The sequence below is a fragment of the Opisthorchis viverrini genome, assembly GCF_000715545.1.
Source record: "Opisthorchis viverrini unplaced genomic scaffold opera_v5_36, whole genome shotgun sequence".
Taxonomy (NCBI): Eukaryota; Metazoa; Platyhelminthes; class Trematoda; order Opisthorchiida; family Opisthorchiidae; genus Opisthorchis; species Opisthorchis viverrini.
In genome coordinates, this window is record NW_008751692.1 from 1,509,267 (window position 1) to 1,536,506 (window position 27,240).

At 44.6% G+C, this 27,240-nt stretch overlaps 2 protein-coding genes across 2 annotated transcripts; one reads left to right on the forward strand and one right to left on the reverse strand.

Moving 5' to 3' along the window:
• Nucleotides 1-8,014: 8,014 nt before the first annotated feature.
• On the reverse strand, nucleotides 8,015-14,835 carry T265_02797 (hypothetical protein; the record flags this gene model as incomplete). Its single annotated transcript, XM_009167122.1, has 2 exons — nucleotides 8,015-8,354; nucleotides 14,774-14,835. 2 exons carry the CDS (start codon nucleotides 14,833-14,835, stop codon nucleotides 8,015-8,017), a joined length of 402 nt encoding a protein of 133 aa, XP_009165386.1.
• T265_13095 (hypothetical protein) lies at nucleotides 8,323-13,474 on the forward strand (the record flags this gene model as incomplete). The annotated part of the gene is made up of 2 exons (XM_009167152.1): nucleotides 8,323-8,508; nucleotides 13,322-13,474. Coding segments are annotated over 2 exons (339 nt in total), but the record flags the coding sequence as incomplete, so codon positions are not given.
• Nucleotides 14,836-27,240: the final 12,405 nt, after the last annotated feature.

Consider the following 27,240-nt stretch of genomic DNA (forward strand, 5'->3'; position numbering starts at 1 on the left):
CTTAACGGCACTATATTCTTTCGTCGTGGTTGGGCTTTCAGTTTCAGTAAATAGTTTTACCCCAAAATTAATTGATTCTCAAGTGCTTGGCAAATAAACATTACTTTTCAGTTTCGTCCATGCGAAGCATTTGGTTGATTTGCAAAAAAAAAACAGCTAGAGATTTTCTATAGAGGAGAATGTCGGTAGCTCAGGTAGCGTAGATGGTCGTTAGCTTGTTCGCTGAGCTGAGCAATTTGGTTGCAAACGTTTCATCACCAATCGAGGTGACATCATCAGTGCGTAGTTGTGCGTAGCGGTGGGTTACTAACCCACTGCCAACCAAATTGCCCAGCTCAGCGAACAAGCCAACTACCAACAGTTAGAGATGAATAGAAGTTTCCAAACATCAAAAAACTGTGATTCTTTTGCAGATCCCTAGGTACTGTGCCAGTTTACTCTGTCTCAAGTACAAGCAGTCGTTTTGTAGTGGGACACAGCCCACCCAAGGTGAATAGGGTCCACTCACGAAAGATGGATTATCAGCGACCACCGTAGAACTTGTTGTTAGATATAGAGTCCACTGTACCATGAAACGGTACCATTGATGATGCCGCAGGATTAGTGACGAGAAGGTTGACAGCCAAACGGTATTCATATACAATTAAAGTGGAGCTTATTCATCCGGGTTCTGGATGACAAACAGAGCACATTTGCAAGTGTAGATCGAATTGGATGAGGATAGTACTGGCGTATGGAGTCGAACATTCTGGTTATCATGACAGAATTGCATTAGGTATAAGTTGAAGACTCCACCAGTAATTTTTTGGTCCGGGAAGGCGCTGAACAACATAGTTATAGATTCCATGGAATGTACGAATAAGCGTAACTCCGTCGAAAAATTACCTCGTGTCTTCAATGGGTAAAAAATCACAACCACTTGTCAGGGTAACTAGCACTATTCTGAATCTTCAATAACTAGAAGGGTTAAATTCTCGCCCCCTTTCGAACTTTTGACCCTTTAACTAGTGTTTTGGCAGTTCTCACTCTAGTTCGACGAATCCCAAACTATCTACTGGAGGACAACTCCTATGAAAACAGAAACCACATGATGGGAACTGGTCCAGTGTTGTGTAATCTTGAACTCCTATTGATATGTCTTAATGGAGAGCTGACACGAGAAGACCGGCTGTGAAATGTCAATACTTCGATTTTGTGTGACAAGCTGTGTAGCAAAAAACAAACGCATTTAAACTGGGGCAAATAGATAACTTGAAGCAGCCAGGTGAGCTGATTGCTCGTTATGAGACAACATGGTGCGATAGTGATTGTTTATTCCGATCGAGTTGGTATTGTGCAGGAAGACTAGAGGCATCTCCTTCCAGTCAAATTTGTGGATCGTGGCTTACACGTGCCTTGCGGTGACGACGGTGGTTTTTGCTTACTTAGACTTGGGAAGAAAATGCATTCCCAGGAAATACCAATCGACTGATTCCCTGACAGTGAAAGTGGACATCGTGGAACTGGTTGGAGAATAACTGCCCTAGGACTTGGTGAAGCACTTTTGAACTGATAACTTTCGACAAAGACATGCGAGAATCAAGGGAGTTACGCAATAACCACAAATACAGGGTGTTAAAAGGTTCCCCTTACATTTAAAATTCGCCACACATCCCGTGGAACAAAAAAGTTCTTCAAGCATTCACAGTGTAGAAATGCGCTGGACACTTGGTAACAGCGATATCATGGTTATCACGTGGTTAGAAAACGGCGAAACATTCGTGAGTTGAAGTCATTTCTGTCGCTGCACCTGTTGGATAGTCACGAGTTTATAGGTGTTCCGTAGTTACACCACTGTTCTTTTCGTAGCACCTTCCTTATAGAAAAACCACCCATAGATGACATTATAACCACAGGCCAACTTTCTTTTAACTTGGCCTTATGACCCATCGTTGTCATTGTTGACGTGGGAGATTCTTTCTGGGTTCGACCTAAAAAAAGGTGGCCCACTTTTCGGACTGTAATTTCACCTCAAACTGACTGGTTGCTCACCACCAGAATTTTGCTCTTGTATAAGTAGACGTTAATTATTCTAACACCGGTGAGCAGTTTTGCATATGTTGCTGAAAAACACTCGTTTTTGACGAAACTACTTCATTACTTTTTATGGTACACGGCCATCACAAACGTAGAGTAGGATGTTCCAAAGGATGCCGCATTGTGGCTAGGTGGATGGGAGATATACACTTCAAACGGAAATATATATGGAAATACAGGTCCCCAATTAGCGCGTATCACATCTAGATATGCGAAAACGCCACCGCCCTGTTTTTTGGTATTATTTTTTGCCTATTCATTTCGTGGCTGTTTATCCAAGAACTACAATTTACCGCGCCACGGTTTACGAATTGTTTCATCCCTATCCATCACTAGTCCCTCCCACATTTTGAGGCAAGTAAATTGCAAATCAACCACAAATAAACTTCCCTGAATGTGACGTGGTCATGCGACCCCGCATACTACCTCAAGAACAACCTCTGAGGGCCACCCCGAATGCCCACAAGTTCATGGTTGCCCATTGGCACTCGACATTAGTTTACGCTGATTTCCGATTTGAAAAAACACAAAACAGTCATGGAATAACCACTTTTGGGTACATTTTGATTTTATAACCACAAAACTGTTACAAGTTGATGAGTACTTTGTAACTAATAACCTGAAGTTACTCATAGTTAGTAGCGAAGTAACCTCCAGCTACCTATGCAATCAAACCTAGTGAGTATTTCAAGGTTGAGCAGTCAACAAACAACCATGACTAGTGCTAATGTGCTATTTTTCAACTCTCATCTGATGCGCGAATCCCTACGGATAAGTTTTCAGAGTTGAAATACCTAATGTATCACTCGCTAGTTTTCGGTTCATATAAATGGCATGATATTTAAAAGCATTTGAAAAACCGACTGAGAAAGCAAGAGTCATGCTTTCAAAATAACTATATATGGAAATTTGAGCCTGAAGGGTCAAATTAACTGTCTTCTTCCGCATTTTTGACGAAAAGGTTCTTCTTGGGCACAGCTTTCAATACCCACAAGTTCACCATTCACACTGAATGCCCACGCGGGAGTGAAAATGGTCGTGATTTTGGAACTTCGCAACTATGCGGAGTCTAACCCATTACCGTAATAAGAAGTTCTTAAGAACGTTAGAGGAAAATATCAGTGGTTGCTTGACTACTTTAACCGTGTTACCGAAATCCCAAAATAACGAATGGCGCCGTTTTCGAGCCTCATTGTCAAATAGATATACATCAGACAGTTAAAATGGCAACAAGTATTGTGCGGTTCAGCTAAGAGTGATCAGTATGTTAGAAGAATGGCCTAGAACAATGTTTCTACGTTGAAATGCCTTCTAATCGACTGATTTACATCTGACTTAAAATCTCTAGCAGGCTGAATCGAAGGAACATCGTTTGATCAAGTTGAGCTGAGAGCCTCCACGAATTCGCTTTGACAGAACATGACACCTCACCATCGTACTGCGACTGATTCAGCGGTGGCCAAATGACGTCGGTAGAACGATAACGGTACCACACCGTTAACCATGTCACTATTGTCAATATTATTTGTGGCAAACAGATTTCCGATCGCGTTACCGAAGAAGATAGAGCTGCCTAATGGTGGCCCATAAAGCATTGACTTGAGAGCCCCAAGTGTGGCTCCGGCTAGGTAAAGCTTTGCACTCCGTCAGGTGCTAAAACGGTACTTTAAGCATAAACGACCCACAATTTTAGATTTTTAAGGCACATTCTACACAACTGACTAGCCTGTTCTCTTTAGCGCACTTGCTCAGCAAAAAATGCCCCGGAAATTTGTTAATGCAATAAGTTCTTTGTGTTCTCAGCCTTTCGGGTGTTTGAGATTAGATGGAGCTTTCTAAAAGCTTCCGTGCTCAAAATGGTACCCGTGAGGGCTACCTACTCTTCCCATTTCCATTTAATTTAGTGACGGACAAGGTAATGAGAAGAACAGTGGAAGCTCTGTAAAAACTCTGTTTTTCAAACAGCTGCTAACAAAAACCACGTCCACCTGGATTATGCAGACGACGTCGTACTCCTGTTTGAGGGACGGAAGAAGGCACAGTTGTTTCGGCATGCTCTTGGAACTCACACTATGTAATATCATCCTTCTGGACCTACAGTCACCGAATATATCACTTGTAAACCAAATAGAGACGTTTGAAGTTGTACGACGTTTTACGTATTCTGGAAGACGTATTAGGTCCAATTGTAGTGTGACAGATGAGATGAAGCCACACATTTGTAAGGTTCAGGTTGTAACTCTGAACCCCAAAGGACGTGTGTGACAAGCCACGGTACGGGCTGTTCTGTTGTAAAGCTGTTAGATGTGGCCACTTTGAGCAGCAGAACTTAGACGTATATATCTGTAATGCACTACTCATAAGGTTGCTGAAAATCCATCGACAGCCCACGACCGGTTTCGCCCTTTTTGGGGCTCATCAGGTGGGCGCAGCCCCGGGTTTCCGTGAGCCCTATGTTCTACTTGAAACCAAATTGCATGAAATAAGCGAATATACACTCATTTGCAAACTAGGTTTTTCAAAAGACTTCGCTGGAACCCAGTTAAATTTCTCGTTTGTGATGCTTCCAGATGAGTGTATATTCACTGAGAACTTAAAAGTCCTTAGTTTTTCTAAAACTGTTGTCTCAGAACCACAGCTCGTGTAGACTGGTGTTGGTGGATCCGCAGCGATGCAGTTAGAAGATTATTGCTCGGTTGTGCAACGAGCAGTTCAGTCGAAGAGTGCGTCCAGCACCAAGTGATGCAATACCTAGACAACGTATCGAGCAAACAGAACGAGGGTTATATTTCCCGTGCACAAATCCGAGTGGCGGATGCAAAGTGGTAGTCATCCCTTAACCTGGCAGAGGGTTATGGGGGATATTAGGATAATTCTGGGTGCTGTTGGTGCGACTCACCTTCTAGGATGTGGTTCGGGGGGGGGGAGGGTACTCACTGCACCTACTTAGAGAGCTGAAAGATAAACCTGGTAATCGATGTAAGTGGAGTTTTATCATCGATTTCTATTCGGAATGCCTAAATGAGTGCTTTGAGGTGTAGGCTCTTCGAAATGGCTTTGTTAGGTTAGCACCAAGTCCCCTCTCAGTCCAATTTTATCCATTTTTTCCACAATAAGGCTTTCAAATAAATTGTTTGTATGGTGGTGGAGTATTGAGGTTGAATACTGATGTTATGCTGTCGATAATGATCGAAGTTAGAGAGGTTTTTCAGCAAGGAGTTTCGCGTTCACATTCCATTCCGCCTTGTTGTGCGCTTGGCTTGCCCTGTGCATAACAAGGAGGAAGAGAATATAAGACCATATTATGGGTGTGGACAGAGAACTTGTGTTTGAGGTGTTAGTGGAGCAAATGGATCGCACTGGACCCAGAAAGCTTAGTTCTAACTGCAGAGACCTAATGAAGGAACGGGACTCTGTTCTGTGAGTGCGTCTTTGGAAAAGTCACCTTTATTTGGTGCAAGTCAGTAGAGTGGCTTACCCACAAAGATTTCGACAGACGAACCAAAGGGTTGTTGGAACACATTCTCCACCATCGCTTGGTCTGCTTATGTATGATTTAAAGCTCGTTTTGCGTGTTGTACCGTCTGAGTAGGACTTCTGTACACAGACATCTGAACTGAATCTGCGGGTGGTCTAATCAGTTTAACGCTCTGCAAAATTAATCTAGCGGAATGGGCTCTGTTAAAGTTGTTTAGTGGACCGTAAACTCTGGGATTCTCAGAGACCAACGTAAATTATGACACACGCATTCTACAAACCAGGTTTGCCTAGTCATTCCACTCAATTTTGACTGTTTTTAATGCACCTGACGTGCTCATGATATTTGTAGAGATGGTGAACTGAGAAATCCATGTTCCACAGGACCAAATAGGTGAAAGCTCTTTTCTTAGAGCGCCTCCAGGATTTGATGAAAAGCACGTATGAAGGCCTTGGGCTACACTGGGAACTGTCAGATTTCAAAAAAAATTACCTGTGATACAATTCTGCCGGATAGTTATCACGCACATTAAAGGGTTTAATCACTGTCAGGTTGCCCAAACCTGAATAGAAACAATAGGAAAGCCAGGGTTGAGTTTGAACTACGGAGGTTCCTGTCAGTGGTTCCGCGTCCTAACCATGTAACTTGTGAAACACAAGGCAATATTTACAACAGTGTTTCAGCTCAACAGTAAAACAGGGAAATGAATTACCAAAGGAAGGGAAAACTAGAAGCAAGCATACAGGCGACAGGATAACTACAAGTACAACATTGAAGTTAGGTGCCATGTGCATACACGTACGACATTAAAATGGATAAAGAAATAGACCAAGTGAAAGGTATTCCAAATTTGTGAGCCTTCTAAAACTGGGAGACAACTGGGCTCCTTCATACCCTCCCACCTAGAGGGCTGGCGAAAGAAGAGTTTGATAAAACTGTGCAGTCGCGTTCTTGCGGAGTATGTGGTATAACAAATTGGGAATGTGATCGTCACGTACATTAGCATTAAGATGTATTTAAAAGCGGAGACAAAAAAGTCAATAGTAATAATGGAGCCATCGTTGCCTTGGGATTAGTGAACGGATCACTTGCTTGTTCCCGTGTTATCATAACTGAGGGGTTGATTTTGCACTCGGCACTTACCACATTGGTCGTGGAGTGGCCCAGTGGGCTGCTTAGCTGGATAACTGGCTAATCAGAGGATCAAAATCTTTACGGTCAATTACTTGCTACTACGTAGTTGAAGCAGGGGCCGCCACTTTTTCGATCACAGAACACGATAAATCTACGTACACGAACACCGCAGGACACTGTGTGACGGTACCCCGCCGGCCAGACGTAACGGTGCCCAGTTTTCAGAAGAATGGCGAGTTGACTGAGGCAGTATCCACCGCTCCCGAATGAACAAGACTACATAACCGTATTGGGATTGGAGAGACCAAAACTGATGAGCCAACCGATCACCATCCCAGAGAGCCTAAGTGTGAGTATTTCAGTGGTTTAATTGGGACTTCCAAGCAGACAAACATTGAAGACAAAACTAGGGAAAAGAAACAATTCTGGGACGGTACAGAGAACCATGTTAATCTCAAGACATTCTCTAACTGGTTGTGTGACTGGTGCCCAAGAAGCTGGGTATATTGCGTGCTAAAAGAAGACTATATTCAGTACGTATAACGGTGAGAGATATTAGGCCAACCACCCTGAATACGATACCAGGCGTGGTATGTGCTAGGCGGGAGCTGGCTGTGTTGACAGCGGTCATGTAATAAAGTGGACCGAGTGTTGGGAGAGCAACGTGGTTATCGAGTACTGTTAAACATTTTTACAAAGTGGGGGACGCTGCAAATTAGTGAATTTCGACGTTTCCTCACGTTGAGCTTCGGCTGTATTGATTTGCCCTCCTTCTAGAAGAACCTATTCGGGCAACCGATCAAATTATGCGATACATACACGTAGGGTCTTAACTCACGACCGAAAGTCATTAGCGAGTTTAACGATTTGGAATAAAGATGGGCGTCACTAGCTTGCGCCAGCTGTCACCCAAGCTGTGGATGCGTTTAGTCAAACTGCTGGAGACGGTCAGGGGATAAATTGGTGCCTAGACCTGGTAACGTACCGCTTGCACCAGGGGTGACTGACCGGAACACCCAATGTGCACAGACCCAATTAGGAGTCCAGGATTTGCGTATTTCAGGCCAACATGCATAGTGGGGACGCGTTATTTACCCGTTCCATTCAAAACGTCTTTTGAAACTTTTTTCTGCGGGCCACTGTCGGAACGTTTTGGTTCAGATGGATTAACCATGGCACAAGTAAAATGCAAGGACATTTGTTCCACGATGAAATCAGCCAAGTCAGTTGACTATTTCAAAGATGTACCTGCAGTACAGCTTAGTTGTACACTAAAACAGAACAGTATTCGTATCTGTTCCGCATCTTCGTTTACGACTTCTTGCATCATGTGGGTAGTGCAGGTAGTGTCCAAGTAGTGTAGGAAGTGATCTTAGGATTTTTAGAGGTTTCAGCCTTGAGATTTTTGCTTCTCATATGAAGACTGCCGGATAGGCGTCTTGGTATGCTGCGAAAGTTCCATGGAGCGTTTCGCAGCTCACAATGCATTCGGTACATGTACCGTCTATTTCGGTCTTTCCGTTTCGTGATGGCAAACCAATAGCCTGGCGAAATACCACCACGTCCTGCTCGCACTATTCCCACACGATCTTGACGATTCAAACCTCCTGGACCCCTTAATAAGAACCCATCGTATGAAAGGCTTCGCCATTTTAGTGCTTCTACCCTGTCGAAGGTTACGGCAGAATAAGGGTGCTAAACTAGGATATCGACTCCCTCCTCAGTTGCTAAATCAATTGAGAAGAGCCGACAACAGAAAACCCCCTAATGAACTCAAAATGCGTGAATTTTGGCCGCAAAAATTGCAGATAGCGATGCAAGTTAATCCGTGAGCGCAAGCAGTCAATGCATTGGATCAGACTGATGAGAACACAGATCAGATAACCTTGCAAACGCCAACTTGTAAAACTGAACAAAGTTTTAGAAGTATCTGTGCTTCCCTCACAACTATACGTGCTCAATAAAAACTGAGTATCATACAAGCAGCAAATATCGCCCCACAGCACTTTCCATCACATCGTCGTTATTGACAGTCGCCTACCACCTCTTCGGGAGTTTGCGTTGATCATCAGTCATCCCAAGCTTCGTCCCAGAGGTATCACTCCCCCTTCTTCACCAAGAGGCAAATAAACGGATAGGCTAACACTCAACAACAACTAGCGTGACTGGCTGTTGAATTCTCCTTTTCGTCTCTGATTAAACTAGACGAGCGGGCCCTCTTATCGATGCTAAAACGGAGGTAAGCGTTTTTCCAGCATATGCACACATTTACACGCCACACATGCGCCCCGGAAAGAACTGCGGCGACCTCCCAAGGCACTCGGCGATTGCCCTGTAAACACTATTGTGATTAGATTGACTGCTTTACCGCATGTTGTCCTGAGCCAAAGAGTACTGGGATATGAATTAACAGCAGGTCGTTAACCGGTATAGGTGTCGTACAACAATGACACTGTGAGCAAGCACTCATAACCCTCTCACTGATGACAGCACCCAAGTCATCTCCAGTCATAGAGCCTAAGTGGAGCTTGTGTTGTCGTTAGTAAGAATACTGCTTGGAATTATTCACAGAAGATACCAGACGGACTATCTGACCTTGTGTAAGATCACATCTGGAAACAGAAGAATAATTGAGGTGAAGGACTCACCCCACATACAAAGCGGCTAGTACGCTGATTGGCTAGTACGCACCGCGGAGAATCAGGCAACTCGCGCTATACTTCTCCAGTTGTGTTTTGCATTTTTTTAACGGCGGCCGAGAAAGTACTTAAGAAGAATATAAGGCCTTCCCACAGATTTTATAAGATTACTCAGTTGGTCATTCCATGCTGACAAGTTGTTGATGGTTAGTGGTCACGATTCTGTGCACTCAAGATTTGATTTAAATGGGTCAGTTTAACAGGAGATCAAACCGTAATCAACTATGTGGGTGCCGGTTGCAAGAAGACCATGTCCTCAACAGAAATTAATAGATTATTTAAATGACTTGGTTCTTTTCTCCTATTCTAATTGTGTACAACGTGATCCCTCGTTTTATTGTTTCATCCGTACACTCTTCCTTGCTATGACTCGGAGATAAACCGCTCGTTGACCAATTTTATCACACGTCTAGCTTAAATCAAGCACGTGGGATTCCGCATCTTGTGGCTAGCTTTTTTGAATCGGTGTGAACTTTGGGATCTCGTTTGGAATTAGCAGTTCCTAAACCGGTGCACAGAAGCCGCTGTAGTCCCACAATTCGAGGTTTTTGCAATTTTATTATTTTATTATTGTACTCATAGTATCACGCTCGCTGATAAACTGATTGCTGGAAACAACCAGTAATATGAAACTCGACATCTCATCCGAAATTGTTTCACAGGTTTTAGTCCTGGAAAACAAATGTTATGCATTCCGTCTTCCCTGACCGCTTTCTTCTAACGCATATGCCTTCCACAAGCTGTTTGATGTGGCCCTAGTCAAACAGTCTGCTATCAGTGCGCTTTATACAGTCTGAACACGGATTTGAGAGGATTATAGATTGATGCAGTTGGGTAATATGCAGGAGAGTTTCGTTGTCCGCAGGTGAAAATGCTCAGCGTGGCTTATCTGAAAGTTACAGAGTTGGTGTTATTTTGGTGTGACGTATTAGTGTGATGCAATGCGTTGGCACTTCATTGCTTTTAAAAATGAAACGGTGTGGAGTCCCAGTGAAAGTCGTCAGTAAAACTCATAAGCGACGCGCATAATGCGGTTGTACTCTTATCCGATGATCAAGGAGACAAGGTTCCGTATCTTCATATTTTCGACAAAAATTCTTGATCCATTCACAAGCAAGGTCTGAAGTTTGTGACCATTCTGTAAGTTTAAAAACTATTGAGATCTCCTCTCCACTCAGCCACACCAGTGACTTGTCGCAGTTATATTTTTTGCAGTGGTAGATTATCCGATATATTTTCCACTACTACTGGTCTTCCCGCCTCAGACGAGCTTACCCTAGGAAAAGTCCAGGAGTGAAAAAGGGACCCCAACTTAATAGATCAACCGGAATATGTTTATCGTAAAGTAACTTTTGGGAAAGGAAAATTTAAAAAAAGTCTCCTCCAAATAACACCTCCAAGTGAATATAACCATAAACGGAGCTATATTATCTGGTGTGTAACTTGAAAACCGCGAAAGCTTATTGTGACCTGAACTGAAAAATAGGTAAATCAAAAGTCCATTAAACCCTCAAATTCAAATTGTAGGCACTTTTCAAGTGGATTGCATAGTTATTGGCCACTGATAATAGTGAAGTTAATGGAATGATAACTAGGCTACACTAAAATGACCAGACGTTGTGTAGCCAAAATCCAACAAAGGATACTACCATGCTTAGGGTTTCCGGCAAACCGTTTTAATGCAGCGACAAACGGAAGATCTGTATGGACATACTTTATATTGAATCATGAGTGGTAGGTACTCAAAATACGGAAGAGCCAAACAAATCGGTAGGCCTCATTTCCGCATGGTCTCCGATGCCAAAATCACGTGTATAATGAAGATAACGGTGTCTTCTAAGGTTACAAACGTGATAATAAGCTCTTCGCCGGAAGGATCGGCAACACGCGTAAACTGAATAGTATCACCGGTTTACTGTGCTCAATCTTCGAATTTCGCTTTCTGACTTGTTGTGGACATGGATCGGCCGCACGGATTCTTCCAAAATCTGTACCTTGGGTGATTGCGTACTCATAAACCTATAGCATATCGGTTTCATACCATCTTAACCAGTGCACCGTGTTTAAAGCTGCGGGTGATTTGAACTCTCGTTCGACTGTCACGGTATTTGATTTCAGCCCACCTGACTACAAACGCAAAAAAAACTACGGAATATTCGGTTTTCAAGCTGGCCGTAAGCCAGCAGGTCCCTTCATTAATGGCTGGATATATATCGAATTTGGTATAAAATGGTATAAACTGGCACTTTTGACAGGCTTCACGACATACATCGGTATAGGAGAGTCACTCATATTAGTAAGAAACCGAATTGTCCACTTGGCCCCAATCTTTTGGGTGGTGTTCTTATGCCAAGGATTTTTTATTAGGTTCTAGGTTATAGCAATAGCAAACTGCACAAACTACACAAGAGAAATAGGACATACTCGTTCTCTTGTAGTCCTGTGTGCCTAATGGCTGGGCCGTTCTGTTTACAGACAGCACAACGACCACTGTTCCGGCATAAGAGGCAGTTATGACGCTTAACGATAATATGCTACTACTAAGAATACCGACGAGGAATCTTTGTACGGGGCAGACAACAAAAAATGCTTCTAGGTGGGTCGTTCAATCATGCCCAGAACGCACAGTTTTGCAGGGAAGCAACATGAATTGAGCAAATATAAAAATCTGATAAACTTATAAAGAAAGGCTTCAACGACAAAGGTGGCTGTATTCGGAAGTACCTGAAACTTACAGAAGACCACCTTCCAAAGTATATAATCTGGCCCACAAGGTAGGTCCTATTAAGCGACATAAACAGATTTGATGCAACCACAAGCCATTCCTCAATAAAGCCACATTGCACTGTGACAACTAGGCCCAGGTTGTTGGACGACATGTAATTTGACTTGATCCACAATGCTCACCCTTTCTCAATCGCTCCTTTTGAGTATAGCGGAATGACTTGGACCCAAACCATTCCTTAAGTCTTCTGGCGTATTTTTCTGCTGGCGGGTCTGGTGATAATGAGGTCAAGAATTTTGGGTGTAAACACGTCTCTACAATCCAGAAGAGTCTGTTTTACAGCCGGTGAGAGGTGAGGAAAAGCATTCTAATTCCAAAGAAATACTAGAAAATTACGATACGTGAATGTGACAGCTGGCCTTCTGGTAGTAGCAGCTTATGAAGATACACTGATGAATAACGATGATTCTGGCATTGTGATTCAAAGGGGTTTGGTCAATGGTTTGGAACAAGCTTTCAGTCCGAATATTAGGACGAGGACTGTGCAGCCGTATATGGATCTGACAGACGGTCTCCTGGATGTCAGGATCCGGGGGCAAGCTGTGCGTGAATCGTAAATGATATTCCTAGGCAAATCGTTTGGGTTACAGATTTGAGACACCCAAGTTACTGGTTGCTGATGACTGGACCACCAACCCTCTCTCCAGCTGCTTTAGGGTTTAGACCAATTATAGTACTGTGTGTGAAATCCACTTAGTTATTTGCAATCTAAAGCAAGACTTATCCGGCTAGGGCCAATAACCAGACGACAAGTCTGAAGGAGCATTGGTTATTTTAAGATGAAAAGATCGAATAAATACCGATCCACAACTGGCTAATATGCAAAAACACGGGCAACGGAACTCAATTTTTAGGGCGAAAGAAAGTGGCGAACTGTGACAGCTTACAATGCATTCCAACTATGTAGTTCGTGTTTTGGGGAGGGAAGGATTCGTGTTAGCTCGGTATGCTCAGTGGCAAGGAAAATGTCAATAGGCTGCCTAAGAATAGGTGACACAAGTAAGTATCTCCAGCAGTTGGGCAGAAAATTTCTTCATTGCAAAAAAACAACTTCAGAGAAAGAGAAAACCGACTGAAGCTGTAGCTAAAAGATCACTCCTTAGAGAGCATTAACTTCAAGTTATGTGAAGATTGCTGTTCAACGCTTAGCTGAGTGAGCAGCGGCATGTATCAAACGCTCCCTTCAGCAAGCAACCAAGGGATTTTAAGCAAATCAAGCCTAAGGACAAGACTGAAAGAGTAGGGAGAAGCACGCCCAGAGGAGATGGGCCGGTGAAAACGGCTAAAACGGAAGCAGTTGGTAGGTGGGTGCATTCTAACGCTACAGGTAGGCGGGAATTTTTGGTGGAAATCCATACAACATCTAAAATCCTTTTCAGGTCCAGGGTCGTCATTTCATGTTTAAGATTGGTGGATCAGTTTCTTACTCCAATGTTCGATTCGTCGGAACAACAGGCAAAGTGGGAAGCAAAATGCTAATATTTTGAGACCAGCCGTAAGGTCAGCACCCGTTTCACAAAGCAGACTAGGTTGTACATTGTCCATAACTGCTTGCAAAGTAGGTGTGGACATTGACGAGGATGCTGTAAAGTGGTAACAGATAAACTCAAGGTGGACAATGAAGAAACTTCATCAGGAGAGCGTGAGGCTCAGACCCAGTGAATGTTACGGGGGATTGGATGTTTTGATAACTATTCATTCTGTATGGTTTATTGTGTTTATAAGTAGGTCAGGTTTTCGCGCAACGTTTCAGGTATAGGTCACTATGTTTTAAGCGAGTTGGGTGGCATTGCAGGATTTCGAAAACAAATCGGGCTCTGAAAACCCTCCAGATAAAGGCACGATAGAGTGTTTCTGAGAGATTTGGTGATCAAGAAACTGTCATTGGATAGTGTAGGGCAGTTTGACGTTGATAACACCTCGTGATCAGTCAAAGAGTAGGCAGAGTTGGAACAATCCTTGGTGAGTCTGTTCGTTTTGACCCTCCTAATTATTGTATACTCAGCCTAGCTATTTGATTTTTATTTCTTTGCAACACACTCCTGGTACAGTAGCTTTTTGGGTAACCAGACCAATAAATCAACAGCTGCCCAGTAAAGAATGGTGAAAAATGCTACACGGCAAATACGTCAGTTATAAAAAGGCAAAGTGAATAGATTTCCTTGTGAAACAGTAATATACTGGAAAAGGTTAAAACTATAAGTCATTCGTTAGGACTGATCAGGGTCGATTTAAAAAGAAAGTGACAACCAAATACTAAAATGTAAGGTTTCGCCCACGCAATATAGAGAATAAACCCAAATTGGAGCGGTCAAATTTTACTTAGTTTGAAAAGACCAGTTCCTACATCACAAACTTCGTACGACGTGGTGAGCACCTTCTGCTGAATACACTTGAGGCCAATTTATTGGCTCTCCTTCAAAAGCTTGGTCTATTTTTGACTTCGGCAACTACTTTTCCGTCGTAGAACTGGTGGTGCGTTATCTACCTTACCTGACCACCCGAGATCAGCTAAACTGCTGTGTACGTTCCACCCAAAAACGAAAATTGAGAACACCGGGACGGATATCAGGTCACACTTACTCTAACGACTTTAATCACCGTCGGCTTTCCTGGGTTGGTGGTGGGTACGACTCAGTCGCGATCGCTGCTGCTTCTTCCATTTTCGGGCTTTCTTCAACCAATACTGCTCTTGAGACTGGGATTTGGGAGCCTTACGATACGTCCTGCGGCTATTACGGCGAAATAGTGCTTGTTGCTTTGACTGAAGTCATGTATACCCACGAGATTTGGCTTTGTTTTTGGACGTGACACCCGGGTAACGACTAATTGGACTAAGTGGAGTTTTTCACTTTTGAAGTTATTGGGTGGCTTCTGCCTAGACTTCTTTGACAATTCAGGGAATTTTGCAGCGGCTAGACCACCTGGAAATGAGCTGCACCACCTGCATAAACTAGAGCAGCATCTGACTTCGTAGGCTTGTTATAGAAAGAACGACAGTCTGGGACGCAGAACAACGCTCCATATCTAATCGCTTTGTGATCAGTTTATGCTAGACTGGTTGCAATTTGCACAGGACCAAATGATGGGATGTTTACGGTTGTGATAAGAGCTTGCACTTGCGAGAATTAGATAAAATCAGCGCACAATGGCAGGCTTAAGCACTCTCGTCACAAAGTACCATCTATGCGAAAATAAAGTAATACACAAAGCTGTTGAATCCAGTTCTTTCACTTCTTTTTAAGTGTCCGCAAAACTTTGTTTTACCATGCTTTCTTGTGTTCGGCTGAATTTAGTCCAGTGCTTGGGCATCCATTTCACTTTGTTTTTGTGTAAGAAGAACTTTTCAAATTCATAGTAATCCACGAGTTATATGGGCGAAGTTAGTCCAATGCTCAACTTTGCGCCCCATTTGGCGACCAAGACAAAAGTGATATTTCGAGGAGGGATATTTCTGAAAAAAGGAAACGTGTGCTTCAAAAATACTAGAAACTTCTGAAATCAAGAAAGTTCGCGAGCCTCCGACGTTGCTACCAGGTGCTACAACCCTTTTGTTTAGCTTATAGTTAATTTTTGGGATTTGCTTCAATTTTTCCAAACCATGCACTGGTTTATTTCTGGATAACAAGAATAAGAATGTGCGATGACCAATCGAATTAAGGACCTTTTGTTGTCAGGATGACCCAGGGGAAAAGTAATTCTTCTGCACTTTTGGTTTGGCCAGGCGGCAATCATTCACGTATCAGCTCGCTGGACACGCTCAATGAGGGTTATGTCCTTCGTGCGTCCTGAGTAGAAAACTTGGTTGGCATAATCAGCAAGATGTCCGGCTTAGGACCAGAAAAGTATTTGAAGGACATGTGAGTGATACGGAGGAATACGGGAGTAATGCGCCGAATCATCCACAGAACGGCGAATACCTTTTGGGCCAATTTCTCATGGCGCATTGAGAAGGGCGTGTTTGAAGAGATATGGATGCCCAAATCCTTTTTGGCACCTGTCCTCGGGATGGCTGTTGGTTCATTCTCACCCTGCACGACAAAGGCGTTTGTTGAGTCTCCTCTGAATGACATGTAGACGCCCTTTTAATCATTCAGAGGAAGGTGCCAGTCCAACCGCTGCTTTGCAGCGTCTTAATCCATTTGGAGGGCACCGGCATTGGAGCTCCGCGATTTCATGTTATCCGCAAAAAGTAGACATGAACTTACAAGAACATCCGGAAGTTCATTGGCGTTTATTAAAAATAGCAATGGTCCCACAACGGAGCCTTGAGGGACTTCGATAGAAACCGGCGCTGGAGAAGAACAGGTCAAGCCCATTTCCACTCGGTCCAATGGGAACGCCCTGATCCAGTACAGGGTTTTTCCTTGTATCTCGTAACACTCAAGTTTGTGGAGCAGTGGCACGTGTGGGACTCGATCGAATGCTTTCGGGAAGTTGAAAAAATATGGCATCCGATATGAGTCCCTGGTTTGGGGCTTGGGCTAAGCTCTACATAAATACCAACATGTTCATCACGCAATAACGGTTCGGGAGAAATCCGTGTTGAACTGGAGATATCAATTTGTCGGAAGCAAGGTTCAACCTGAAACTAAGTAGACCCACTTGTGCCACTGTTTTAGGGAGCCAGGTGTAAAGGATAGAATGAATGGGGATAGTGCTAATGCACAGGGTCAAACAAACGCCGTATATGGAATTGAACTTGTAGAAGAGGGAAACCGAATTTACGACAGAATACCAGGTCGATTAAATCCGAATGAAAGCCCCATCTGTTTAGAATGGACTCGTCCCAGAAGCGGTTGGGACCAGGCAAAAAACTTGCTCGTAGTTGCAATTACAGGATCGAGCGAGCAAGCGGTTGCTGTAAGGGTTTTGAAGGGATGGTGAAAGGGTACCTGAAGGAGAGATGCTTAAGGGTTTGTATGAGGAATCGTCCGTCCTCTGAAGGACTCAAGGGCCAACGGTAGATCACACTAAAAAGAAAAGAATTGCACCCGCGCAGCGGAACTTCAATTCACCGTGCATAGCAAGGTTCAGCAGTGGTATCAGAGGGACAATCGGGATGGGCTGGGCCACATGTAAGTATAAAGCAACCCAACAAGTCCTCCCTCTTTTCGGGTCAGCTCGAAAAATAATGGTCATCTGTCGAGATATCCGCGCAAGAGACATCTGCTGTGAGCCGTGTTGCTGTGAATGCAGTCATTGATAGCTGTTTGGGGCATACTGATTGTTCGGTATCGCAAAGCCTGTTGAAGAGGCTGAGGCAGTTTGTGGACAGGCACTTCAACACTGTCTCTGCTATCTTCGAAGGTAGGAAGCCGAGAGGTGTGCAACCGGAGAGGTTACAGAGTTAGTAGCTGTTAGCCGAGTTTAGGTCCCAGGCCTTGTAGGAGCCTCTGCGGCATACTTTTCCGCTTCCTATCTTGATGGTTCTGAGAGCTGCTTCTTATTTGAAGGCTTTTTAGCCCCGTGGGAGCCCGGTTCGCGCAGATCTTTTACCCTCTGAGGACGGATTTCCTCTCCCATGGGCAAAAATTTCCAACGCTGCTACTTGTAACTCGTTGAAAACGGCCTTTTAGCGACTAAAGTTGCTGTTTTTCAAGGATTCGGGGTAAACATGCGCCTGTTTGGTCCTTGGCATTTTGCACGGTCTGACCAATAAGGAGTCTGTCCGAGGCTCTTAAAGTTGGAAGGCAGCACCTAGAGGTATCACTTTTGGTGGCGCTTCCGTTAATCTCGTTTTCGCAGAGGACTATGCCTTGTAGCTTGTCTGCAGTTTTCTAATTTGGTGAATCTTATATTTTCTGTTTGACTGCATTCGCCTTTCTTTAGTGTTTTGTGGGCTCCCGAGTCGTTTACGACCAGCATGGCCAATTATATGTACAAAGGATTTTCTGGTTTGATGTTACTGATTTTGTGGATTTGGCTGTGGGGGATCTTGGGAGCATTCCCCGATGTCGCAATCAGCGCCCATGGTTGATTTTTTGGTAGGCTTCATCTCTTGTTTCCGCACGTCTGACCCAGTCCAGCCCAGAAGTTGTAAATTGGGTGTGGAGCTTACTGCTGCACCTTTATCTTCTATTTCGGAAATAAGCAATGATTGCTTGCCGTACTTCGGCGCTGCGTCCACGTGAGGCTTAACTTCTCCCGAGCATCACTGTCGTTGCTAGTCGAGGGATCTGCCATGGCTGGGTAAAATACAATCCGGCGTCGCGGCCGGTTGCGTCGGCTTGCTTTTAGCACAGGCGGCCACAGCTACCATCGCTTTGGCCATAAGGTTGGGGTCATCTGAACTGAGACCAAGAGGAAGCCTGTTTTGCGCATCTCCCCAATGGCTTCTGCGGCCCAGATTTTGGGCCATTAGGGGGCAATCCTCGTATATAAGCCTGATCGCTGGATGGGCGTTTCGAATGCTAATATTTTGTTCCAAGTTACTCTGCACGGTGTATGGAAGGGAAGGTTGACTGGCTGGGTAACAATCCGGCGTCGCGGCCGGTTGCGTCGGCTTGCTTTTAGCACAGGCGGCCACAGCTACCATCGCTTTGGCCATAAGGTTGGGGTCATCTGAACTGAGACCAAGAGGAAGCCTGTTTTGCGCATCTCCCCAATGGCTTCTGCGGCCCAGATTTTGGGCCATTAGGGGGCAATCCTCGTATATAAGCCTGATCGCTGGATGGGCGTTTCGAATGCTAATATTTTGTTCCAAGTTACTCTGCACGGTGTATGGAAGGGAAGGTTGACTAGAATCATGAGTGCTAATTTGCATCCCTTCTGGCATACTCAATCCGCATGAAGCGATTCGTGTTTAGGCTTTGTGAGGACACTAAAAAGGAGCGACTCTGCCTTCTTCGTTGGCGTGATTTTTTCTGAAGAATAACCCTCAGATGTTCAACCTGTTCTCCCTCATGTGCCCGTCCACTAGAAACACCATGGCGGTCTTTAATAACTCATCAGAGAGCTGGGTGACATTCTTAGCGACCAGCGGACTCGGGATGGAGAGTGCAAGGTACTCGCTCAACGAAGAAAGTTCATTATAAACTTCACTCCAGGCGGCTGTGTTCTTCATATTTGTGTCCTAAGGAGATATAGTAAGAAGAGCCAGTTTTGCGTCGGGTATCAAAATTAAAGCGAAACACTCACAGCTGATTTTTGATTCGGAATTGCGGGCTTGACTTCGGTGTTGAAGGCTCTCTTTTGACTCACAGAATGCACTGTACCCTCAAATAAATAATCAGTCACAAAACAAAAGTTATGCGAGGCGGTGCGAATGAGCCGGAGCCCAAAAACGGATTTTTAAACCGTCTGACTGGTTTGGGTGTTCCCAAATTTTCAGTCTGCTCCCTGTCCCACATTGTCTCACCTCTCCCAAATTCCTAAACTTGCTTCTGCGTCACATTTTTCCCGGTGATCCATATTTTAGTGTTTCATATTTTAATGTATGCATCAACACCATTATTGTGTCCCTGACCAAACACTGCGGCCCGTGATGTCACGTGAAATTGTGGGACCGTTTTGAGTGCCTGAAATCAAAAGAGCACTGTTGTTTTCTGTTTGTTGCTGTTAGTGTTGGACCCGCCCAAGTTGAGTTATTTAACTAGAAATGCCATTAACTACAGATGAGAGTCTGATCTTTTGTCTGTCAAAAACAAATAGTATACCTTCGATACTCTGAAGATACTCTGCGATGTCCATGACCTACATAGCCGTGCATAACTGCGTGTGCCTTCGTCAGAATAGAGGCTACACTGCACCAAACAACACCCCATCAACCAGACGAAAAAACCCTACCTGTTGCTCCCAGCAGAAGACACAATATATTTATATGTGCAATGAGGCTCGAAACACCACTGCTTGTATGCGAGGGCAGCGTCGAAAGTCTTCTTCGCCTTGCATTATAGATTTAAGTCCACTGTCCAATGTCTCAGGTGGTATAATAGCATATATTGGCAATCTAGGCTTGACTTTGTTGACAAGACCACGGAGTGCAGATCCATCCTCAACCCTTCTCGCTTAACCACTTGTCGTTGCCATCCTAAATGTGACAAACGTTCAGTTTTTTCCCTATTCAAAGAGTATATTTTGTCTGGTGACTCTTACAACTCTCCAAGCATTATTGGTCTCATCGCACTTCATCTTCTTCCCAAACTCTGATCTGCGATAGTACGTGCTATGGACGCCCCTGTTGGTCATCATCCACTCCAACCAATCTGTACATTACACCTAAAGAGATCTCCGACCGGACAAAAAACAAATACCACCTGCGATATTACATTGAAGTTGTTCTCCCTGCGAAACCCCTTGACAAACAGGAAACATCCCTCTACCAACAGAACTGCACATCCCAGGCCAACTACCCCAATCACGACGTCCATCACGGTGCTGTCCAGAAACTGAAGTTTCCCACTACAGTGGTGGTGCAACCCTGTCACATCCAGTTTGCTAGCATACCTGCAACCGTTCACTTCCCACTTTGACTGTTCCCCCTCACCCACTGGTTACTTCGTCTGCAAACAATCAAGGTTTTCATTTGACCCCATTCGCCTTTGGGATGCGTTCATTACAATCTACGGAGCCTAGATCTAAACGTTTCGGTGTCTTGCACTTTGTACTCCACACCAAATCAGTCACTTTTCGTGCACCTCACTTTTCTCCTTGTGCGTTTGGTGAACGTCATCACCCAAGGAACTTTTACACCTGACTCCGCTGCAGCAGCAACAATACCGATCCCCTCCAGTTTCAGTTTACGCTGATTCTGAGTTTCTTAATGCCATTTATCGGTAGTGGTGCAACCCTGTCACATTCAGTTTGCTAGCATACCTGCAACCGTTCACTTCCCACTTTGACTGTTCCCCCTCACCCACTGGTTACTTCGTCTGCAAACAATCAAGGTTTTCATTTGACCCCATTCGCCTTTGGGATGCGTTCATTACAATCTACGGAGCCTAGATCTAAACGTTTCGGTGTCTTGCACTTTGTACTCCACACCAAATCAGTCACTTTTCGTGCACCTCACTTTTCTCCTTGTGCGTTTGGTGAACGTCATCACCCAAGGAACTTTTACACCTGACTCCGCTGCAGCAGCAACAATACCGATCCCCTCCAGTTTCAGTTTACGCTGATTCTGAGTTTCTTAATGCCATTTATCGGTACTGCATAGTCTCCACTTTACCATCCTCACCAACGGTTCCTCATGAGCCTTGTCATACGCCCAACAGCCCAAAGCCACGAAGCCACTGTGATGGTCTAGGGCTTTAGTCCAAATTGGCCGGTCACATCGTGACAATTCTGGTGCTCTCCAGATCAGTCGTTTTGGTTCCACATTTCCTGCAGTTTTATTTTTTATCACTTACCAGGCAGGAGACCTCTTGCTACAGTCTCGCTGGTATTGTTTTTGCCGGCCAATTTCAAGCCTCAACGATCGTACATTGACTCATCTGCCGCAGGCTGTTGACACAAATTGAGCTCGTCAAAACTATAGGGTTTCCGAAGTTGCTACTTTAATGGGAAGTTAGTCTAATCAATTAGCACCTTCCCGTGGCATGTTGCACGTAGCACTTTGTTTAAGTGAGCGAAATTTCAAGGTCATTGACCATCGCCGATTTGGATTTTTTGCCGGTTTACGCGACATAAAACACGAAATCGCACTTTAGCATATTTTAGCGTTCTTCGGTGTTCCTGAAGAATGAAAATGACATATTAAGAGTAGTTAATGCAAATGCTACCCTGTAGGATCAGTCGCAGGCGTTTGTTAGGCCCGCGTTATGTGCAACGTTGATAATGAGACTGCACCTATGCACGGTAACATAATCCGATGGTCAATGACGGTCATGTACACCACTAACTATACGCGATCCCGCTTGTCTTCGCTAGCTACAGCAAACATCAGTGCAATTTATATGCCGACCGGTAAAAATAAGGCCGATTAACCTAATACTCAAAACTGTACGCGATATCGCCTACCTTGACTACTTATTGAAACTGCTAGGCCAGTGCCTATATGCGACGTTGTTTAGTAGGCCTCGGCTGTGCGAAGTGTCCTGATTTAACTGCCAACAATGACCCATCGCACCAATAAATGTGCGCGCTCTCGCTTATGTCTGCTGCTTATATCATCATGGAGAGCATGAAATCAGTGTTAAACACCGATCCTCACTGCCGTACCTGCCTGCTACCTACAGTAATCACCAAGCCAGTATCTATGCCGGCCGATAGAAACCTGGTTCCAACTATGCGTGACATCTTAACGACCAACGGCTGCCCGTTACACTCGTAACTGCAGTTGATATCGCCTACCTTCGCTGCTTATCGTAATTGCAATACCTGAGTCTATGTGCAACGCCTAGTATAAAGCTGACGGTCTTTCATACTATACGCGATGCCGCTTATCTTCACTACCTACAGTCAACATCAATCCAATATATATACCGACCAGTAAAAACAAGGACTCAACTATGGGTGATAGCATATGCTGACAGCCTGTAATACTCACAACTGTACTCGCGGTCACCTAACTTGGCTATTTATCGTCATACTCATACTTACTCGATGCCGTTTATGTTTGCTACCTTCAGTAAACATCGCAACTGTAGTCGACGTAACCTACGTGACTACCTATAGTAACTGGCAGGCCCACACTCATGCTCGTAGCTCACCATAATGCCCCGGAAACATGATAGAATAACTCAACGATCAACGGTGGTCATCGCCTGTCAACTTGCAATCACGACACACTTTCATAGCGAGCTCCCAACTCCTACTCTGGATTGTACCCCCTCGACCACTCCCACCATTACCTGAAACAATGAGCTGTCGCTCACCTCGACTACTTAGCTTAACTGCTATTCGTGACGCAGATTATGGGGCCTCACCTATGCACGGCAACGTAATACAATGGCAAACGACGGCGCTCCATACTCATAACGCCACCCGTTGGTAATGTGCACACCATGAATTTATGAAAACACCATTGGCGAATTGCATTTCATTCATTGGCATCACTGATACAAGCTTAATTTGTAGTCGCTCCATTTTTCATTTTCTTAAGATCCACTTCACGGGGCAAGGATTCTGAAACGGAAAATGGGCAAGCAATTAACCTTCGGAAACAGCGTTTAAGCATCTGGATGTAATTGAATTTTATTTGTTTGCATACCTAGTGGTTCATAATTCCCATTACCGAGATGAGGGATAAATGTATAGTCGTTGCGGATTGCCATGGGTTCATTGATTCGGCACTTGAGGCCTTCGAGTTACAATCACACGAATTCCTCGTCACCACGGGATTCGAAAGCAAGGTCTACAAAGCGTATGCTAAGAAATTAGGCCTCAAATCACCGGTCTCCATCAACTCCGAAATTGGACAAAACAGTTTTATTGCGACTTTCTTACGGGGCGGACTCGGCTTGTCCTCCATGGACCGATCAAGATCAACATCAAAGCAAGCTCTTTTAGCTGACCCGTAGGTAGACTGACCGGCAACTAATGAGACTAGTTTAATTTAAACATGTGCACTCACTTAGTGGACGCGCCTGAAGATTTCCTCCACACAGCGGGCAGAGCTCATTGCCGCAGCAATAACGGTGATATGGAAGCCAATCACGTTGACACCACCAATCAAAGGGGCCAGTTGGCTGGCCACAGAGACCACAAAAACAGCGTCGTTTGACGCCGAACGCCACCGTGGTTGGCTGCGGTTGCCATCCAACACCAGAGGCTGGTTGTCCTGTGCACTAAATGCATTTTGATGCAACATCAGCTGGCTTTGGACAATCAGACGCTTCATGCACCCAGGAGCCTTACGCGGTTCCAGCAGCTTCAGTCAGCCAACCAACCGATCAAGCTGCTTGTGCAAATGCTCTATTGGTGATGGATCTGGCTTCGGAACCAGAAATGAAGGTACTCCTCCCTTCGCTAGGTTGTATTCGGCAAGCCAACGTTGATGGATCAGAAATTGACCTAGACACTGCATGTTCGATCAATCAACTTACCGCCCGCAAACGAGTGGCCTCTGAATACTGAAAATAGGTGTACACAACGTAGCCACATTGATTGATAAAATATGCACGTGCAGGTCCCGGCCGAGATGTTGACTGTCTGGGAACATTTGGGGGTTTGTACCACCAACTGACTTTTACTAACAACGGGCTTCTCACCTTGAAGCGATCTGTCTGCTTGTATATCAGATTTGGTGCGCATATTCCAATGTGCCTGAGAACCTGATTAGCGGCGTATGTCGTCATCCGGGAAACCACACGTTGAACGTAGATGTCTCCCTCCCAAATTTTTCGACGGTCACAATAATAAGTGGTGTGCATTTCATATTCGCGCATTAGCCATTCGCTGCGATGAGCGACCTTCTGGACAGTATGCTCCAGGCTAGCTGAGTGATTCACGCGCCTCTTCAAACGCCCATTGGCGTTCTCCAGGCGGTTGTTGGTCGCATCCCCAAAATGTACCAACCCACGTTGTGCATGAATAGCCCACTTTCGAGTGATGTGGAGCCAGTGGGCAGTCAAATAAGAGAGAAAACTGGGATCTGTTCGCCTCAAGATCTGCAAATCGCGGCAAAATCTACGCGATTAGTATTTGGTGCACAGTCACTTACTCAGCTGCATTATCAAAGCGAGCCATGCAGTGGAATATATGCCGACTGCGGTTGGAAATTGTCTGCAAAAGTTACACCAAAGCAATGAAACATACATGCTCCAGGATAGCTTCCCGTGTGTGAAAATAGCACAGCATTTTGTCGAAGTCAAATACAGCCTTGGCAGCCCGCATCTGCGAAGTCATTTTGTCCATGACGAACGTTTTGACTGCATATTGTCCACCCATCATATCCTTGAACAAGCTGAACAGCTTGCGCAGTGGCGCGAAATGCTCGCTTTCGACAAAGGCATACATTACGGGTCGACCGATCCCCATGTCATCTGTCACAAGGAATGTATAAAGCTTGTAACTTAACAGCGAACGTCAGGGGCTCGAAATTTATTTACCCAAGACGGTTAGTACCGTGTGTAGCATCAACGTTTACAACGTCCGGAAAACGTCTAAAGAGTGATATCTGCTGCGTTCGAGGAAAGCACAGGTGACTATATCTGCCACCTTCCGATTCCACCAGCAGCACGTGACCGCACTCTCGAAACTTGGCTATGATGGACAACATGTCATCTGAGAAACCGACTAAAAGGTGACCAACGACATACTTAACAATGGAGGTCAACATTTGACGCGAGTGTGCCGAGTGTGCCCCGTAAGACAGTCGCAATCAAACTGTTTTGTCCACGAATTCCACGGAATCTGCTTCGTCTGCAGGGATGTCTGCTGCAACGGCAGAAGGCTATTTCATACAAAAGTAGCGAATTGCTGCCCTTTTTGGAGTTTATATGGACGAAAACAACGAAATGTTCCGTCTGGTACTCTTTCAAAGCGACTTGTAACGCATTGAATAAGAAAAAACTTTGACGAGCTAAATTCTCCACAAAATTATCCCCCGCATTCACGTGCTCAGACATATCAGCCATTTAAAATATGAATATCGCGGGCCCCGAATATCGTGGGGATTGAGTAGATTTAAACAAATTTCAACAAAACTGCGGCCGTTTGGGAAGATCTCATACGCCCGAAAAATGACGATCAAATTTTTAAAATTTATGTTAAAGTTCTCCTCCTTCGAACCACTGTTTCAGAGAAATTTTGGGTGTGCTTCTAGCCCACGGCGCCTCATCTAGTATGCCCCCCACAAGAAAGCAAGTGCTCTTGTAATTTTTGTTCCTTACCCACGCCACCTTGAGCGTGACCATCGGATAGTGCCCACTGTTTACTTCACCACCAATTTTACACGAATTTTACAGCAAATAAAACCCACAGTCGCGCTCTTATTTCGACTGTGACATTGTGCTCATGCCTGAATTTATGCCACCCACTAATTGGAAATAAGAAATATTATTATTATTGTTGTTTGACTTGTATGGATGCGGATGTTGAGAATTCTGCCAGAATTCAACGTCGCACGGCCCCGACGCGCATCCATTAAGCACGTAGGCCGGTGCCCATTGAATTGAACACCAAATCAGTACAATGGTGGGTACCCTATCTTCAAAGAGATCAGCGCACCCTTCTCGACACAGATGTGTGGGTGGTCCACCGTCATGCACTGAAAGCTGCACTGATGAGCTTGATTCCGTTGATTAATTTGTGAAAATTCTCCGCATGCAAATTAATTCTCATGCTCCACACAGAATTTTATCACCAACAAGCATCACGCATAGACTTCACGTTTTATTAATAACAATAATATTGTATATTCCCAACTTGTGGGTGGCATACCGTCTGGCATGATCATGCGTTTACAGTCAGGCTGGGATATGACGGGGATTTACGGGTAGTTGGGATTACGGGAAGAGGGGACAATGTCATAAACAGTGGGAAGCACTCGATTAAATAATAATAATAGGTTTCTTTTGCAACTTGTATGGAACAATAGGCATGTGGTACGGCTAATTCAAAGACTCAGTCGGCTGACACGAACTAAAACTGGAAAACCATTTCTGGCCATGGGTGACCTTGGGCGGTTGAGTAAATTGCCGGATTCGCAACGAGCATAAGTGGAGGTGGAGATGGGATAATTCAAATTAAGAAGTTTAGTAAGTTTAGTCTCAAAAATATGGTGCAATCTGAGAACAAGCAGAATCACTGGTTGCACTGTTGTAGGGAAGTCAGTTGCAGGGTTTAGTTGGATGGGGACACAAAGGTGGTTGAATTCGAACGAGTAGTCCAACAGCTTAAAATGAATGTCATGGTGGTGGTTGGGGTCAATGAAACGAATAGGTAAGAGGGCTCGTTTGTGAGGAGGAATGGAACAGTTGCGGGTGTGCTATCAAACTGAGTATGGCAGTGCCCTGCCATCATTGGCCTGACATGCTTCAGTTTTTGGACAGCCCCGTGATGGACGCCACATTTGCGATGATTCGGCTGGGTGTGCAGTTCATTCAGCAGTGGTATTCATTTCAGCCTGGTCGCGGAAACAAGCTGGAATGGAATCGATATGGGATTGTAGGTTTTCTTTCTCC